The sequence below is a fragment of the Drosophila ficusphila genome, unplaced genomic scaffold (genome assembly GCF_018152265.1).
Source record: "Drosophila ficusphila isolate 14025-0441.05 unplaced genomic scaffold, ASM1815226v1 contig_791, whole genome shotgun sequence".
Lineage (NCBI taxonomy): Eukaryota > Metazoa > Arthropoda > Insecta > Diptera > Drosophilidae > Drosophila > Drosophila ficusphila.
This window is the reverse complement of record NW_025064737.1, coordinates 1,406,999-1,423,970: the sequence shown is the minus strand read 5'-3', so window position 1 is coordinate 1,423,970 and position 16,972 is coordinate 1,406,999. Positions and strand designations below refer to the sequence as shown.

At 38.7% G+C, this 16,972-nt stretch overlaps 4 protein-coding genes across 8 annotated transcripts; 3 read left to right on the top strand and 1 right to left on the bottom strand.

The window, feature by feature from the left end:
- The first annotated feature begins 4,263 nt into the window (after positions 1-4,263).
- Positions 4,264-6,612, top strand: LOC108091766 (Golgi-associated plant pathogenesis-related protein 1-like). Of its 2 annotated transcripts, none has more exons than XM_017191111.2 (5): positions 4,264-4,385; positions 4,442-4,576; positions 4,633-4,853; positions 6,244-6,351; positions 6,432-6,612. In XM_017191111.2, the coding sequence occupies exons 1-5, from the start codon at positions 4,338-4,340 to the stop codon at positions 6,523-6,525; spliced, it is 606 nt and encodes a 201-aa protein (XP_017046600.1). In that variant the 5' UTR covers positions 4,264-4,337; the 3' UTR covers positions 6,526-6,612. The 2 variants fall into 2 exon arrangements, with proteins under 2 accessions (XP_017046600.1, XP_017046599.1); XM_017191110.2 differs by having other exon boundaries at positions 6,244-6,363.
- Positions 6,613-7,071: 459 nt separating this feature from the next.
- Positions 7,072-14,469, top strand: LOC108091828 (terminal uridylyltransferase Tailor-like). Of its 4 annotated transcripts, none has more exons than XM_043209010.1 (5): positions 7,072-7,096; positions 13,275-13,487; positions 13,548-13,793; positions 13,851-14,015; positions 14,175-14,469. In XM_043209010.1, exons 2-5 carry the CDS (start codon positions 13,277-13,279, stop codon positions 14,375-14,377), a joined length of 825 nt encoding a protein of 274 aa, XP_043064945.1. In that variant the 5' UTR covers positions 7,072-7,096; positions 13,275-13,276; the 3' UTR covers positions 14,378-14,469. The 4 variants fall into 4 exon arrangements, with proteins under 4 accessions (XP_043064945.1, XP_043064944.1, XP_043064943.1 ...); XM_043209009.1 differs by lacking the exon at positions 7,072-7,096 and adding an exon at positions 10,432-10,535; XM_043209008.1 differs by lacking the exon at positions 7,072-7,096 and adding an exon at positions 12,246-12,331.
- LOC108091830 (Golgi-associated plant pathogenesis-related protein 1-like) lies at positions 8,043-9,451 on the top strand. The gene is made up of 5 exons (XM_017191208.1): positions 8,043-8,061; positions 8,208-8,334; positions 8,391-8,611; positions 9,087-9,218; positions 9,270-9,451. The coding sequence occupies exons 2-5, from the start codon at positions 8,221-8,223 to the stop codon at positions 9,370-9,372; spliced, it is 570 nt and encodes a 189-aa protein (XP_017046697.1). The 5' UTR covers positions 8,043-8,061; positions 8,208-8,220; the 3' UTR covers positions 9,373-9,451.
- On the bottom strand, positions 9,584-11,892 carry LOC108091827 (argininosuccinate synthase). Its single transcript, XM_017191205.1, has 3 exons — positions 11,645-11,892; positions 11,077-11,322; positions 9,584-10,530 (listed from the first exon to the last, which is right to left on the bottom strand). The coding sequence occupies exons 1-3, from the start codon at positions 11,873-11,875 to the stop codon at positions 9,688-9,690; spliced, it is 1,320 nt and encodes a 439-aa protein (XP_017046694.1). The 5' UTR covers positions 11,876-11,892; the 3' UTR covers positions 9,584-9,687.
- Positions 14,470-16,972: the final 2,503 nt, after the last annotated feature.

Below are 16,972 nucleotides of genomic sequence, written 5' to 3'. Positions count from 1 at the left end.
TAAAATTAAAAGTTTGCCTGCATGCGCAGATTTCGCAGATTTCACAGAATCCATTGAAAGTAGCAAATACAAATACTAACGAAAAATAGAGAGGGCTGATGGGAGGGCAAATAGGGAGGAGGAGGGGCAGGTGGACAGAGGGCAGCACTGCTGGCAAAGTTTTGATTGCCAATAAGGATTTACAGGTGATAATACAGCATAATCTGGCCACGTTCCACGTGCCGCGTTGGCAGGGCAACATTCTGTTGGAAAATTGTATCTGGAATTTTGTAGTTACCTTGTGCTTCCCGGCTTTTCCCCACTTCGGGAGCTGCATGCGCGGAAAAGAGTGGAGCGAAATGCATTAAAATGGATTTCGAAACTTTAAAACTCAATTTCAATTGCACAGAAAAAGTTTGGCGCTGAGATTTGCATATTTACGTAAAAGAGAGCTGGAAAACAATATCATCCCGTTGCAACGAAAAAACAGAAAATAAAAAATAAATTCTTAGGTCCACCTGGGATGTTCACAAATTAATTAGTTTCGCTTGTCCCCCAGATCTCGGCCCTTCAACATTACCTGCAGCTGCTGCCGCTGACTTGGAAAACGAAAAACAAAAAAAAAGGTGCTCCTCTTTTTGCTGCCAAGTGTGATAATTTGAAAGGCCACTGCGCCGCTGCTGGGATGGAAAATTCATTTGAAAAATTAAGTTTTCTCACGGACAACGCCGCGTCACACCGTCGGCCAATGGGGCGTATGAGTGACCCGATTTCAACTGCTGTCTGCACTTAATTACAAAATGAGAATGCATCCAGCGGCAGGGCAAATCCCGCGCAAACAAATTTCAATATTAAAATTCCTCTTGCCTCATAGCTTTGGCGCCGCGAAGGAGCCGAGCGAAAAGTACGGGGCAGGGTGTCCCAAGTCGGAAGTCGGACGCCGGATGCTGGATGTCGGGTGACGGGTGACGGGAGTTGGGAATCGGGAGTCGGGAGTCAGAAGCCAGGAGTCATGAAGACAGCACAGCTGGGTGAATGCAACTGCGTGATAATTAAAATCAAAGCGCTCGAAAGAGGTCAACAATTTCGTTGGGAATGCGAAGAGGACATCGAGTCGAATTCTCGAATACAATAAAGCAGAGGTTCTCTTGGCTTCAGGATAGTCAAAGTAGCTCACGCTTTATATACGAAAACCGTGCCAAAAACATGTATAATAACAATTTTTTAACCTTTTTTTCGTATCTATTTTTGCATGCAAGCTTATCCATAAAACGTTTCGGTCAGCTAAAGTGGAATTCTGTGATATTTGAAATGTAAAGATATTGATGATTATGACTATTTCCGCTCGCAAACTTTATCATTAATCGGGTAAGTAAACTACTAAAGTCTATTAGCTTAAAATGTATAAATTTATTCTAAAACATTCACCATTCGAAATAAAAAACTGTTTTAAATATGTTCACCCTAATCTAATTTTTTAAAGGAAAAAGTTCAGGGAAGTTAGTAATTTTATACGACTCAGATAATCGACTCGCTTATCAAAAAGAAATTGGGTATGTCCATCCGTATTCCAAGTTCCATGGCCGTAGGTCAGGTTCTTTCATTTTCTTACAGCTGCTCGCTTTATGAAGGGATTTGGGGGAAATAAGGGAGCTGCATGCGTTGCTATCAAAACAATGAGGAATAATTAAAATTCACCCTCAAACAATTTGTGAGCTTTGGCGGAAGGACTCTCCCCGTGCTTAGTTTGAAGGCAAGGGCGGGGCGGGGCAGCTGACACATGCTCATAAATAAATTTATGTTTGCTGAAGTGTATTGGGCGTGCCAGGACTCCGGCTCGCATCTCCTAGCTCCCGGCTCCTGTACCAGTTGGTCATAAATTTCCGGTTGTTGTTGCCGGCTCCGACAGCTTTTGGACAGGTTTAGAGAATGAGACCGAACGTGTTCTTCATTGCAATTACAAGGAATCCTTTTTTATCTTCCTACGATTGTATCTCAAGAATTCGGCGATGTGTTTCTGAGTTTTCTTTACTTTTAAACTAAATCAATTGGCCAAGCTTCGACGACTTAACAGCTACTTAAACGCGCTCTTTAAACAGTTTTTCACGCACCCTGTTAATCATGCTTCACACTTTTCTCAAAGTTAACCTTTGATTCAATTTATCAACTTCAATAAACAGAACAGCAAAAAAAGTGACACACACACAGGGGCCACAAAAACCAGAAAGAGCGGGGGTTTTGCAAAAGTTGCGCCTGCGAATCGCAAAGGACTAACGACATCCTTTGAACGCTCGCAAATAATCCCGCAAAAACCGAGAGCTTAACTTTTTCAGCATTTATGGGAGGTTGCATTCGCCCATATTTGGGCTAAAGCTCTTTTGCCATTCGCCTAGTTTAGCACAAAGTTGAAACGTCAACGCTGTCTGATTCTGATCGTGTGCCACCAGCAACCAGCGCAACCAACAAAAGCAACATTGTCTGCCACTGATGGATGGATAGAATCCTGGATGGATATGCATCCAGGAAAATGGGCAACTATTTCATCATGGCTATAATTTTGTAACTGATTCAAGGCGATTGAAGTAGAAGATTTTATTAAAAGCTTTGACCCCAACTATTATTAAGTCCATGCAAAAAAACACGGACTTCCAGCCCTGAAAAGTACGAGTATATATGTTTAAAAAGAGTCGATATAGACACAGCCACTTTTTAGTGGCAGTCAAAAAAGATCTGCTTATGATTATGTTGTGTCTGGACATAGTACTCTCTCCTTTGAAGTACAATAAATAGATAGACCATAATTTCGTACATGCACTTTGCCCGAGAAATAATATAATATCTTCATATGATTTATATAATAGCTGTCGTATAAATAACGAGTAAATGTAAAATTTTAGTGGTACAAATATACCTGGTAGCAATCAATTTAACAAGAAAAAATGTAATGTGAAATTTTAGTGGTACCCATATACCTGGTAGCTATCAACCTAACAAGAGGAAATATCGAGCTTATTTAAAGTAAAAGGGAACAATTTATTTTTACATCATGCTGATTTTTATAATACACTTTAATTTATTTATTTTTATGTAAAAGTATAGAAAAATTGTTGTACCAACAAGATTAAATATCGAGCTTATGAAACGTAAAAGTAAACTTTGGACAAATTCTCTCCCCTTAATTTGGTTGAAGTTTTCGTGAGTAGTCAACTGGCTCTAGTTGCGATACTAAATAGTCCTGACCAACAGGCAAGGGTACTTTCGTAACTTATCGTAATTTGTTTCCTCTATTTAAACCACTATGAGTAAAAATGATGTGTATAAATCATAGTGCTCCAAGAAGTCTTAAACTTCCTTTAAAGTAACATTTAGTTTTTATTTTGTTGCTTGAGGACAGAAAACAATCTGCTAAGTTATCTAAGCTTAGCCAAATATTGGAGCGCAATGTCCTTTGGGAGCTTTTAGTTCTGCAGAAATATTTTATCACTTGTTCCCGATTCCCTGGGCTTGAAATAGTCTTCGAAGGCATTCGAGAGTCGCCTCTATCATCAATCCATGTCGATATATAAACAATGTTTGCCCACATACGAAGGCGCAAATGCAGACGGACACATAAATATACTACAAGCCAGAAATACAATTTGAGCTGATGTTTCTGCTGCCGTCTGAGTTGCCAAGGCTCTCTATTTATTTGTTGTAATAATATTAGTTTTTGCATTTATGAGCGAATGTGTGTACACAAGGAGCATCTTTTGTTTTGCTCATCTTTCGCCGGACCTGGCCAACTCCGGAAATAAGATTAATGCAATTGGGAAATCCAACATGGAGCAGTTGTGTTGGCTCTTCTGTTTGCCTTTGTCTCCGCTCTGCCAAATATTGGAAATGATATATGTATATTTATTTATACGCTAGTATTTCATTAGTTGTGTATTCGACTGCCCTTTCAAGTGTCCCCGCCGTCGCACTTGGGCAGCAGATTTATTAAATAAACACTCGAATTGATTGCAATGGAAATTACACATCTAACTGCCAAGCGGAAGTGCATGTGGGTGAACCATTTAATTCGGCAGGCATGCACGTTATTCGAAATTGATTGGGCATTTCTCAGAACATTGTTGGAGTTGAGATTTTGGTAAAATAGTTCTACCAAAAGCTTAATACTTCAAAAAAAAACTTTGTTGTATTCCAAAGATAAGATGAAGATGGTTATATATTTTTCATGCTCATCAAATAAATTCTATCTATTCTATTCTTCTATTAGATAAACTAAAACAATGCAGCATTGAAAAATCTTTCACGGTTAGATAGAAACTTCGAAATTTTGCTGAGGAGATTTTTAATAGTCTCTCTAATAAATTAATATGAATTTTATTGCAATTTTAACACTTGTTGTTTTGATGTCTGTTGAGGTATTTATGAAAAGTTATGTTTCTGCCCTAGTATACTAGTTCAATTTCTATGACAGATCCGCAGAAATGACGCCATGGTGGACAATGCCAGGTTAGTTTTAATCCAAACCAACAGGAAAAGGCGTAGTCATGGAGTCGCACCTTTGACTTTGGATCCTAATCTCAGCAAGGATTGCGAAATTTATGCTAGGGTGAGAGAGAATTCAACTCAACTATCCCTGTTTGCTTAAAGAAAAGTCGTTTACAGAAACTTGCGAAATCGCAAACTTACACCAAACCCGACCCCACTAATTACACATACACAGAAAATATATGCAAATTCGAATATAGATATGCCGGACTCCCAAGATGCGTCAACTACTGGTATCAAGGACACGAATATTATTATCCACATGCAAGATATTTTCAATACTCTGCTATGATTTGGAAGACTTCAAAATATATGGGGCAGGGAGACGCCGAAATAAGGTTAGAACTTAAGTTGTAATCCTCGAAATCTTGAAAAAATTTTGGCACAAATACCAGTTATTCAGTTCTAATAAGTACGAGGTGTGTTCAAAAAGTATCGCGAATTTTGTGTTTATTCAAAAATTATTTATTTATTCATGAATATATATTTTGTCCCCTTCAAAGTAATCCCCATGAGATATTATGCCCTTGGGCCAACGGTTTTTCCAATCTTCGAAGCACTTCAAAAAATCATTTTCTATTATCTGGTTCAGCTCCTCCTTCGATGCCGTCTTTATCTCGTCAAGCGTAGCGTAACGTCGTCCTTTCTTGGGCCTCTTCAGTTTAGGAAACAAGAAAAAGTCACAGGAGTCCAGATCGGCATCATTAGTGTGTTGTTTTTTGGCCAACAAGTCGCGCACAAGCAACGATGTGTGAGCAGGGGCGTTATTGTGGTGCAAAAGCCAATTTTTGTTCTTCCACAAAACCCGGGCGTTTCTCGCGGATTGCTTCGCGCAAATTGCGCATAACTTGCAGGTAATATTCCTTATAGACCGTTCTTCCCTTTGGCAAAAACTCACGCCCCTGCAATCGAAGAAAACTGTCAGCAAAACTTTCACATTCGACCGAACTTGGCGCGCTTTTTTCGGTCTTGGTTCGTGCGGCAGCTTCCATTGAGATGATTGAGCTTTGGTTTCCACGTCGAAGCTATAAACCCACGATTCGTCACCAGTTATGACCCTTTGGAGCAAATTTGGGTCGTCGCGGACAGAGTTTAACATCTCATTAGCAATGTTCATGCGATGCTGTTTTTGGTCGCAATTGAGCAATTTTGGTACGAATTTCGCGGCGACCCATCTCATGCCCAAATCATTGATAAAAATCGAATGGCACGAGCCAATCGATATGTTTAGGTCCTCAGCAACTTCTCTAACGGTGATTCGACGATTGGCCAATACCATTTTCTCCACTTCATTGATTTTTTCGTCTGTTGTTGTAGTGCTCGGGCGGCCGGCACGCTCTTCGTCGTTCACATCTTCTCGGCCTTCTGAGAACATTTTGTACCATCGATAAACGTTGCTTCGGTCCAAGGTAGCTTCTCCGTATGCCACAGTCAACATTCGGAATGCATCCACGCACTTAATTTCGTTTTTCACACAAAATTTGATACAGGTTCTTTGATCCAATTTTTTGAATAGGTAAAAATCGAAAATGACCGAGCTTGTCGGCATTAGTGAGATTTATGAGTACCAACATACGCCACAAAAAAATCAAAATTCGATACGGGTAACCCGCGAAAATTCAAAATTCGCGATACTTTTTGAACACACCTCGTATACTATGAAAAATGTTAACTATTCTTATTAATTATGTTTCATTTCTTGCTCCTCCATATTCTATTTACTCGTAGCCCTCAGAGAGGCATTATGGTGGTCAGATACACTCCCCCTGGAAATATTGCTGGAGTTTTCTTTAGCAACGTGCCCCCCAGGATACATAACAAGAAGGAATCAAAGAAGTTAGTACATATGTATGTATATGTATATACATATAACATAAAGTTTATAAACACTGCAAACGATGTTTATGGTCTTTCAGAAGCTGTGCGACCCGTCTGGATCATCGATTTTTAATGTTATTTTCGGTTTTCTTATGGAGATCGGTAAAAGAAAATTTAGACCACGCCTTTTAATTGTTATAAATTATTGTACAAAGTTTTGCTTCCTCCCCAAGACATAATAAATGTAGCTTACCTTTGCTTAGGCTTTGGGAGAACTTATATTTTATCGCCCTATTTTGATAATGATAAAATATTTTTCAAGAAATACATTTTTTTGATATATGTCGTAAATTTTTTGCAGAACATCATTGATCAACATCATTAAGGGACCAAAATTTGTTTGTTTTATTAAGTAATATTATAATTTTAATAACGAAGACCGACCGGACTTTTCTTTGGAAAGTACAGTCAAAAACAATTCTAGTTTACTTGTCCTGCTTTGGCACTTCGTAGGGGCCGAATGCCCGGACGTGTTCTCTTATCCGGACAGCGTTGATGGCGATAAACCCACCCGCACCCTGGCCAATGCCGTACAGTCCGCCCAGCTCATTCAGGAACCGCAGAATCTCCAGGGGCTTGGTCCAGGGCGCGGCCGGTTTGGCACTCTCCTCGATTCCGTGATGACGGGCGTAGGCAATGAGATCCTGACGGCCTTGAAACTGGCGGCAGAACTCCACGTCCCGCCACGGCGCTATGATCTAAGGTATGTATGTAGATAATTAGTGATGTACGTTTGTCAGTCTAACTACTCTCTACTTCAACTACTCTCTCAGATGTTAATCTATCCTGCTGAAACTTTACCAAAATTGGCGTAGTTATATCAGGCAGTATATTAAGTCGGAACTATATTGTATAACTCCCATAGGAAAGATCGACAAATAGCTGGGAAAAAAGTTCAATTTTTAAACCATAAGCATATTTTTTGGAATGTACAGTTTTTAACAACGGTTGAAATAGGAAATAGTTTCCAAAAAGCTTGACGACATCACTGTTTTAATCTATTCTAACTGCATGGGCATTAACAAATTATTATATAAATATAAATAAAAATATAACGCCTTAAAAGGAGCATCTTTTGTTTTGCTCATCTTTCGCCGGACCTAGGCACCTCCGGAAATAAGATTAATGCAATTGGGAAATCCAACATGGAGCAGTTGTGTTGGCTCTTCTGTTTGGCTTTGTCTCCGCTCTGCCAAATATTAGAAATGATATATGCATATTTATTTATAGGCTAGTATTTCATTAGTTGTGTATTCGACTGTTCTTACAAGTGTCCCCGCCGTCGTACTTGGGCAGCAGATTTATTACGCAAACACTCGAATTGATTGCAATGGAAATTACACATCTAACTGCCAAGCGGAAGTGCATGTGGGTGAATCATTTAATTCGGCAGGCATGCACGTTATTCGAAATTGATTGGGCATTTCTCAGAACATTGTTGGAGGTTATATTTTGGTAAAATAGTTATGCTAGAACTAGACTTCAAAGAATATTTTCATTTTCAAAAGATAAAGAAATAAAACCTTCTTATTTTCATAAAATAAATTCTGTCTCATTTAAAGGGCACTCATATCGTTTATTGAGGTGCTTTTGTTCTTCTGTTAGATAAACCAAAACAATTCAGCATTGAAAAATCTTTCAGAATTACATACAAACTTGGAAATTTTGGTGAGGAGATTTTTAATAGTCTCTCTAATAAATTAATATGAATTTTATTACAATTTTAATACTTGTTCTTTTGGTGTCTTTTGAGGTACTTGTAACAAGTAATATTTCTGCAGAAGTATAGTTCAATTTCTATGACAGATTTGCAGGATTGATGCCAACATGGACAATGCCAGGATAGTTTTAAGGGACACCAACAGGAAAAGGCGTCATCATGGAGTTCCACCTTTGACTTTGGATCTTAATCTCAGCGAGGATTGCGAAATTTATGCTAGGGTGAGAGAGAGTTCAACTCACCTATCCCTCTTTACTCAAAGGAAAGTCGTTTACAGAAACTTGCAAAATCGCACAATTACACCTATTCCGACACCACTAATTCTGCATACACAGAAAATATATGCAAATACGAAGTTAAAGTGGGAAGACTCTCAAGGTGCGTTCAAAATTGGTATCATGGAAGAGAATATGATTTTGCAGATCCTAGAGCTAGAACATTCACTGCTATGATTTGGAGATCTTCAAAATATATGGGGCATGGAGACGCCCAAATAAGGTTAGAAACTTAAGTTGTAATCCTCGAAATCTTGAAAAAATCTAAAATCCCTTCATGGTCCTAGCCAAGAATCAACTACATCAATACCTATTAAAGTATGTCGCACATTAGACACAATATGTGAAAGCATTTCCGACTCTCCAAAATTATTTTGTATCGAAATCAACAACCGAGTTTTTGCATAGTTTCGGGTATTCATACTCTACGAATAATGTTCTATAACACAAACTTATAAAGAAATGAGTGGTCAAATTCTCAAATACATCGGTATTTTGGTTGTTTCTTAATTAGATAAATATCTTTGTTTTCACAAATCATTTCTAGTTTATATCTCAATATTCAATATAAACCAACGTTGTCTTCATTTTGGCACAAATAACAGTTATTCAGTTCTAAAAGTATACTATAAAAACTGTCAACTATTCTTGTTAATTATTTTCGATTTCTTGCTCCTCCATATTCATTTTACTTTTAGCCCTTCGACAGGCATTATGGTGGTCAGATACACTCCCCCTGGAAATGTTGCTGGATTGTACACTGACAACGTGCCCCCTAGGAAAAATAAACATAAAAAGAAGAAATCGAAGAATGAGTTGGGGACTGAAAAGTATATATATAGTTTACAAACACTGCAAACGATGTTTATGTGTATTTAAAGCCTTTTCAGAAACTGTGCGACTCGTCTGGATCATCGATCTTCAATGGTATTTTCGATTTTCTTATGGATATTGGTAAAAAAAACTTTAGACAACGTTTTTTAATTGTTATAAACTGTTGTACAAAGCTTTGCTTACTTTATAACCTCCCCTTGACATAATAAATGTACATAGCTTACCAAAATTTGCTTAAGCTTTGGGAGAACTTATATTTTATCGCCCAATTTTGGTAATGATAAAATATATTTCAAGAAATACATTTTTTTGATGTATGTCTGGTCGTAAATTTTTCGCAGAACTTCATTGATCAACATCATTAAGGAACCAAAATTTATTTGTTTTATTAAGTAATATTATAATTTTAATAATGAAGACCGACCGGACTTTTCTTTGGAAAGTACAGCCAAAAACACTTCCAGTTTACTTGTCCTGCTTTGGCACTTCGTAGGGGCCGAATGCCCGGACATGTTCTCTTATCCGGACAGCGTTGATGGCGATAAACCCACCCGCATCCTGGGGCACATAGCCACCATGCACGTCCATGGAAACGAGCTGCTCGTTGTAGAGAGCTCCGACGCTCTCCGCTGCCTTCCGGGCCACGGGGCGGCAATATCCGGGCGCCAGTTCCACGGTCACCTTCCCGGAGACCCGCTGCTCGGCCAGCTCGATGCATCGCCGGCTGTAGGTCGCCTCCGGACTGAACCAGAACCCGTTGTACACGTAGTCGGCCATCCGATCTCGCAGGACCTGCTTGGTGCGGAGCACCTCGCGGTCCAAGGAGAACACCTCAAGGTCCTGGTGGGCAGCGAACAGGATGGTGCCTCCGGGCGTCTCGTACACCCCGCGCGATTTCAGACCCACGTACCGATTTTCAACGATGTCGATCCGGCCAATGCCGTAAAGTCCGCCCAGCTCATTCAGGAACCGCAGGATCTCCAGGGGCTTGGTATAAACACGGCTGCTGGCCAAATCCTCCACACTGGTGGGCAGTCCCCGATCGAACTCGATGACCAACCGGAGAGGCTCCCTGGGCGCCTCGGTCAATGGATCTACGGTCATCTCGTAAAGATTGGCGGGAGCCACCGTGTTGGGATCCTCGAGGATTCCGGACTCGTAGCTGATGTGCAGGATGTTAGCATCGGTGCTCCAGGGCGCGGCCGGCTTGGCACTCACCTCGATTCCGTGATGCCGGGCGTAGGCAATGAGATCCTGACGGCCTTGAAATTGGCGGCAGAACTCCACGTCCCGCCACGGCGCTATGATCTAAGGTATGTATGTAGATAATTAGTGATGTACGTTTGTCAGCCTAACTGCTCTCTACTTCAACTACTCTCTCAGATGTTAAGCTATCCTATCCTGCAAAATTGGCGTAGTTATATCAGGCAGTATATTAAGACAGAACTATATTGTATAACTCCCATAGGAGAGATCGACAAATAGCTGGGAAAAAAGTTCAATTTTTAAACCATAAGCATAATTTTTGGAATGTAGTTTTTAACAACGGTTGAAATAGGAAATAGCTTCCCAAAAGCTTGACGACATCACTGTTTTAATCTATTCTAACTGCATGGGTATTAACAAATTATTATATAAATATAAATATAACGCCTTAAAAGCATTAATCTAATCAAAGAATCGTTTCCTAAAGTTTCGATCTGTGCTTTTAAATAACAACATTGTTAGTTTATAATTGCTCCACCTGGGGAACTATAAATATATTGCTTTTGCGATAAGGTTGTGATAGGCAGCCCAATCTGGCTTAATTGTTCTTATCAATCGGTCAGATAGAGCTCGGATGTTTGGGCGTACCTTAAGATCCGGTTTGAGGGCGTAGGCGCACAGCTCGAAGCGCACCTGGTCGTTCCCCTTTCCGGTGGCTCCGTGGGCCAAGTACTTCGCCCCGTGCTGGCGGGCCGCCTCTATTAAAGCCACACTGATGCAGGGCCGGGCCAAGGAGGTGCCCAGCAAGTAGCGCTCCTCGTAGACGAGGCCCATCTGAATGGCCGGCCAGATGTAGTCCTCCACGAATGACTGCTTCACATCGGCCACGATCACCTATTAGTCAAAAGTTCAAATATTTCAGTAAATATAATTATAGTTATTTGTTGATGAATGCATTTTATTTTAAACTTAACAGAAAGAAAATCATGTTATCATTATTAGATTATCAATAGAATATTATTTCTAATTTCCGTAGTACATTTTTCTTTATCTATCTAAATTAGTACTAATAGATAAGTATGTACATAAGTGTTATTAAAAAAAAAACACACAAACACAAAAAACGGGTGAAATTTAATTTTAATAAAAAAAACAAGAAACTTTGCTTTTAACAATTGAAGTCAATTTGAATCTGTCAACTTGCTGACCTACTTACCTTCTTAGCCCCAATACTAAGGGCCTTCTTCTCGGCGGCTGCGAAGTTCTCCTTTTGGCCAACGTCCGCTAGGACACATATGACCTCATACTGCTTGTCCAGTAGCCACTTCAGAATACAACTAGTGTCCAGGCCACCGGAGTAGGCCAAAATTACTGTTTCTCCAGTCATATTTCTCTGATGTCCGAGCGATCTTAGTGCTTGTGCAAAAATACTGAGCTCTGAAAACATTCTAGCTCATCGAGCTCTAAGTAATCTCGATCCAATCGAATCCAGCTTATCAGTCTCTCTAAACAATTAGTTCAGTTGATAAGGTGGATGTTGCCGGCAAACACATCGACAATGATGACATTCTGTTCTGGTTCATTGGAACTAGTTTAAAAACTTAGGAATCAAAGACCCCGACCCAAGTTAATGAAAAACTTAAAAAATGCGTGTAGTTTGTCAAACTGTTCTAAAATTTGAAAAAATATTTTCCGTAATTCCTTAAGTCTGGTCACCAACAGGTTATAAGTTCTCCAAAACACTACATTTTACCTCAATCAAAATCACAAAATAATTTTAGCCTTTTTAACTTTGTGATTAATTTGGTCACACTGCCTTTCATTGTTTAAAGTTCGGGAAATTTTAGAATTGGGTTTGTTCAATTTATTGCGTCAACTTTTGATTGACGACTGACAACACACAGTAAGTATTAACTACTGGTACCCCAGATTTATACCTTGGGCCTAAACATTAAAAAAAAAGTGGCGGAACGCGTGGTTTCTAAATTTTTTTATACCCTTGCAGAGCAAAGGGTATCATAATTTCAGTCAGAAGTTTGCAACGCAGTGAAAGAGACACCTCAGACTCCAAAAAGTATATACATATGTATGTATATTCTTGATCAGCATTACGATCTGAATCCAAATTCGTCTGTACGTCTGTCCGTCTGGCCGTTTCTACGCAAACTAGTCTCTCAGTTTTAAAGCTTTGTATCTTGCTGAAACTTTCGCAAAAGTTGTGTAGTTGTTGCACGCAGTATATATGTAAGTACATAAGTCGGAACGGACCGTGTCGGGCGACTACATATATAGGATAGCTCCCATACAAGAGATTGAAATACAAAATTCTAACGCCGTTGTTTTTGATCAGATCGACTTGATTTCTTCCACATGGCGTTTTCTAACTGCTATTGAATTTCGGATTAAATTTGATCGAAATCGGATACCTCTATCCAAGGGCGTCGCCAAGGGGATCGGGAGGGGCAGCAAAATAGCAAAAAGCAACTGGCCGTAGCTTTTCTCAGATCCCTCAGAGTGATTACGTAACTTGTATAACGTTCAGTACTTAAATTTTCAATGGCTGACATGGTAAAATTATTTTATTTCTTTTGTTTTTACCTTTTTACACATTTGCAGCAATCTTTGTCCACACTTCTGTTCCCGGTAAAGTGTTTCGCGTGAAAAACATGGCAATGTTCTAAAAACGGTTGGTTTCGCGGCAGTGTTAATTGCTAATTTTTTAAATATACATATAATTAAAAAACACGCTTTCCCAAGATAGCTCTTTAAAAAAAATGGCTAGCCCATTTTTAGCAAAGGCCCTAAAGCACAATTTTACCTATGTATAAATAATATGTCTTCCCTAGAAATGTACAATTTTTGGAACGCTCTTGAAGATGATGTGCGAAAAGCCGTAAGTCGTCAAAACAACGTTAGCCTCTTCACAAATATAAAATTGGAGCTAATGGAGACCCTGCGGCCGGAATTTTCTTCCAAGTCAATCCATATCCATACCTTTGGCTCGAGAGTAATGGGCGTGGCAGGACCGGATTCGGATCTGGATCTATACGTGGATATTGGTAAGAGCTTTTCATGAGAAATGTTTTGGAAAATATCACGTGGTGCTTTCTTGGAGCTAGGCAATTGCAGTGGTATATACAGCGACACTCCGACCAAAGAAGTACTTCAACAGGGGGAGGTCATCAAGAAAGCCATTCAAAAAGCTGCCTCGAAGTGGGATTTCTTGGGCATCTCTGGAGGCAGATGTCCTGTAATCGTTGTCCGGCACAGGAACTCGAATATCCAGTGCGACATAAGCTTCTCGAATAGCATGACCTTAGGCCAGAACCAGCTGGTTAACTACATCTTTGAACTTCAGCCTATTGGTGGGTGTAATGGGTGTTGAAAAGATCATGAGATAATGGTTATTGCTCTCGATTTAGCTCGCTACATGGTCGTCTATCTGCGGGGCTGGGCTAAAAAGCAAGATATTTGGTCGGACTTCCGCAGCCACTTACTGGTGCTTATGGTGATATTTGTCCTGCAAAGGCAGGGACAGTTACCGACTATCAACCAGCTTCAACATGCTCTACAGCCGGATGTTGGTCGTAAGTACATCTATACCAACTGTTAAAGGCAGTTAGCTAAAAGTTTAATTTCTTATTAAGTACTCCATCGAGTGATACTCCACTTAATTTTTAGACAAATTAAACTTGGCAAAATCTGCCTAATTATCATTAACCGTATAATAATTAGGTCTTTTGCAGCGTGGATAACCAAGTTTTGTAAACTCGAGTTAAACCACTTTAAGATAAATAAAATTCCAACAAATGGTGATCAGGCCCGCCAAGCTCTTTCTTCCTTTTTTAGGTACTATTCAAACTTCAATTTTTCCCATTTTGTTGTTTGTCCATATCTGGGAAGAGAAATTTTGCGTTGCGAGTTGAATTACTTTATGCCCCATAGGTAAGAAAATAGTTGAAAAATGGTTTAAAAAAATCCTTATGTTACGAATCTTAAGGGGTTATCCTACCCCTGACCTTTTAAAAAATTCATTTTTTTTCAAAATTTTTTATCTAATAGTAAAAAGTGTGAGGAATGTTGTCCGAAAATTTCAAGTCGATCGGAGGAAAACTGTAGGAATGGGGGAAATTTAAAGCGCCGTTTTTCCAGAGTGTTTCAAAGGGTTTGAAACTTTGAACGCGTTTTTTCTCGAAACGACTTTTTCAAAGTCGGTAGTCAAATTTTCTCGAAAACTATTGCACCGATCGACTTCTCCTTTTGCACACTTCTTTTAGACATGTTTTTCTCGTATTTGAACGAAGGATTTTTTTTTTGGTCAAATAGAGCTTATTTTATAGGACGAAATATGGTCAAAATGTATGCAAAAAACGTCATTTTTTATAAAAAACGTTGTAAAAAATTCAATTTTTAATTTAAAAAAAAATCCTTCGTTCAAACACGAGTCAGACACATACACTTAAAGAAAAATTTTGGATTTTTTGATTTCAGATGAAAATTGGCGGAGAAAATTTGACTACCGCCAGAGCACTATTTTTGATGGGGTCAACTTTCAGGCATTCTCACTCGCTCATTTTTTAATATTTTCTTTTCAAAATTTTACAGATTATAGTTGAAGCATTATATATTCATATTCAATAAACAAAAATTGTAAGAATATCCCAGGAGCTTTGAAAAAAATTCACGAAAATAGGCCTTTTTTTGGGCCTCCAGGGTAGGATAACCCCTTAAGATGCCGAAATTTTAGGCGCTTTGCTGAAACTCCAGTTGCCATTCAGGACCTAGTGCATCTGAATTTCAACAAGGGAGCATCGATTAAACAAGCGAAGTTGGACTGCTTCGTGGACAAATGTTGCCTAGAGTTAAAGGGATTCTTTAAGCCATAAATAATTCTACATTTTGACGACATTTTGTACTTTAACAGATTTAAGTACCACGGAGTTGTCACTCAAAGAAGTATCTCAAAAACCTTATTAGTTTGTAATTAAATAAATAGACAAAAAAATCGTCAATGAAGATCGATGCATCGAAAAAATAGTAGTTGGCAATTGTCTTTAAATTGGATTATGGGGGAGTTTGGGAATTTCACAATCTCTTCACCTTTACTATCGATAACACAGGACAAACAAATATTTGCAAGCCTTTAAGGGCGAAGGGTATAATTTTAAGGCTTTTTTATGTCTTTAAGGCATTTGACTTAAAAATTAAGTACATATAAGTTGTTTCAAATACATTTTGAACACTTTTTATCTCGATCTCATCAAATCTATAAAGGAATATTTTAACGTATAATAAGCGTGCGTGATTTTTTCATCGAAAACATGATACGCATAACATACATTTCAGTAAGTGTCGAATCAATTATTTTTCCTTTAATTTTTTTATTACTGCAACTCTTATTCTGTTGCCTTTTATTTAGTAAAAATGACTTTTTCCAAACCTTATTATACACAAATCATTTCACACTTACTCAAAAAACAATTTTTCTAATATGTTTAGTAAATTGTTAAGTTGCCCTTTTCTATTAAAACCAAGTATTTTCTGCTTAAATAGAACACACTTTATTAGTCATTCTAAAATGAAAGCGATCAGCAATTGTTTGTTTTAACTTTATTTTCCTCCGTCCGGCGGCGGCCGCGGCGTTTTATCTAAGGGCATTCCATTTAAAGGATTCGCCATCCCCAGTAGAGCGAAAATAACCAAAAATACAAGCTTCATGTTTGCAGATGCTGAATGCTAGCTGTTCAACAGATTATATAGTAGCTTCCATGCAAGTGCGGCGAATCCCTTAGGTACGCTTTAAACTCAAAGATTTGACGCATCGAATTTGATTCTCTCCAGAAAACCTAGCCACGTCATATGTCATAAGTCATAAGTGTAAATGAAAGTGACCAGTAGTTTGAATATCCCCATTCTGCTGGCAATCCTAGTTTCTCAACTTTCTCCAGCCTATGCTACGGTGGAGTTGACCCTTGGGAAATTGGGAGGCAAAAAAATATTTTTATTACTGTCTCATGAAATCTTTTAAAAAATAATTTTAATAAACGTTAGTAGCCTATATACCCTTGCAGTCGTCAAATATGTCAAACACATTACATATCGATTTTTATATTCATTTTCTATGTTTTCGACGATTTAGTGGTTCGACTTGTATGAAATTTAATTCGAAATTGAAGATCCGTTAGAAAACTCGATATTCCAAAATGATTTTATGATGAAAAACAACGGTGTTATTTTTTATGAAATTTTTTTTCGCGATTAAAAAGTAGTTAAGCAAGAAAAGAAACTACCTTCAGCAAGCTGAAGCTTATATAGCCTCGGAGTCATCAAATATGTCGATCAAAATGCGTAAAGCCTAAACAACATCGAAGCTATGACGATTTTTCTAAACATTTTCCGTAATTCAAGAGTCAGCTAGTTTTGAAGAAGGGACAGACAGACGGACAGACGTACAGACGTATTTCGATTCAGATCGTGATGCGAATTAAGAATATATATACTTTATGGGGTCTGAGGTGTCTTCATCACTGCGTTGCAAACTTCT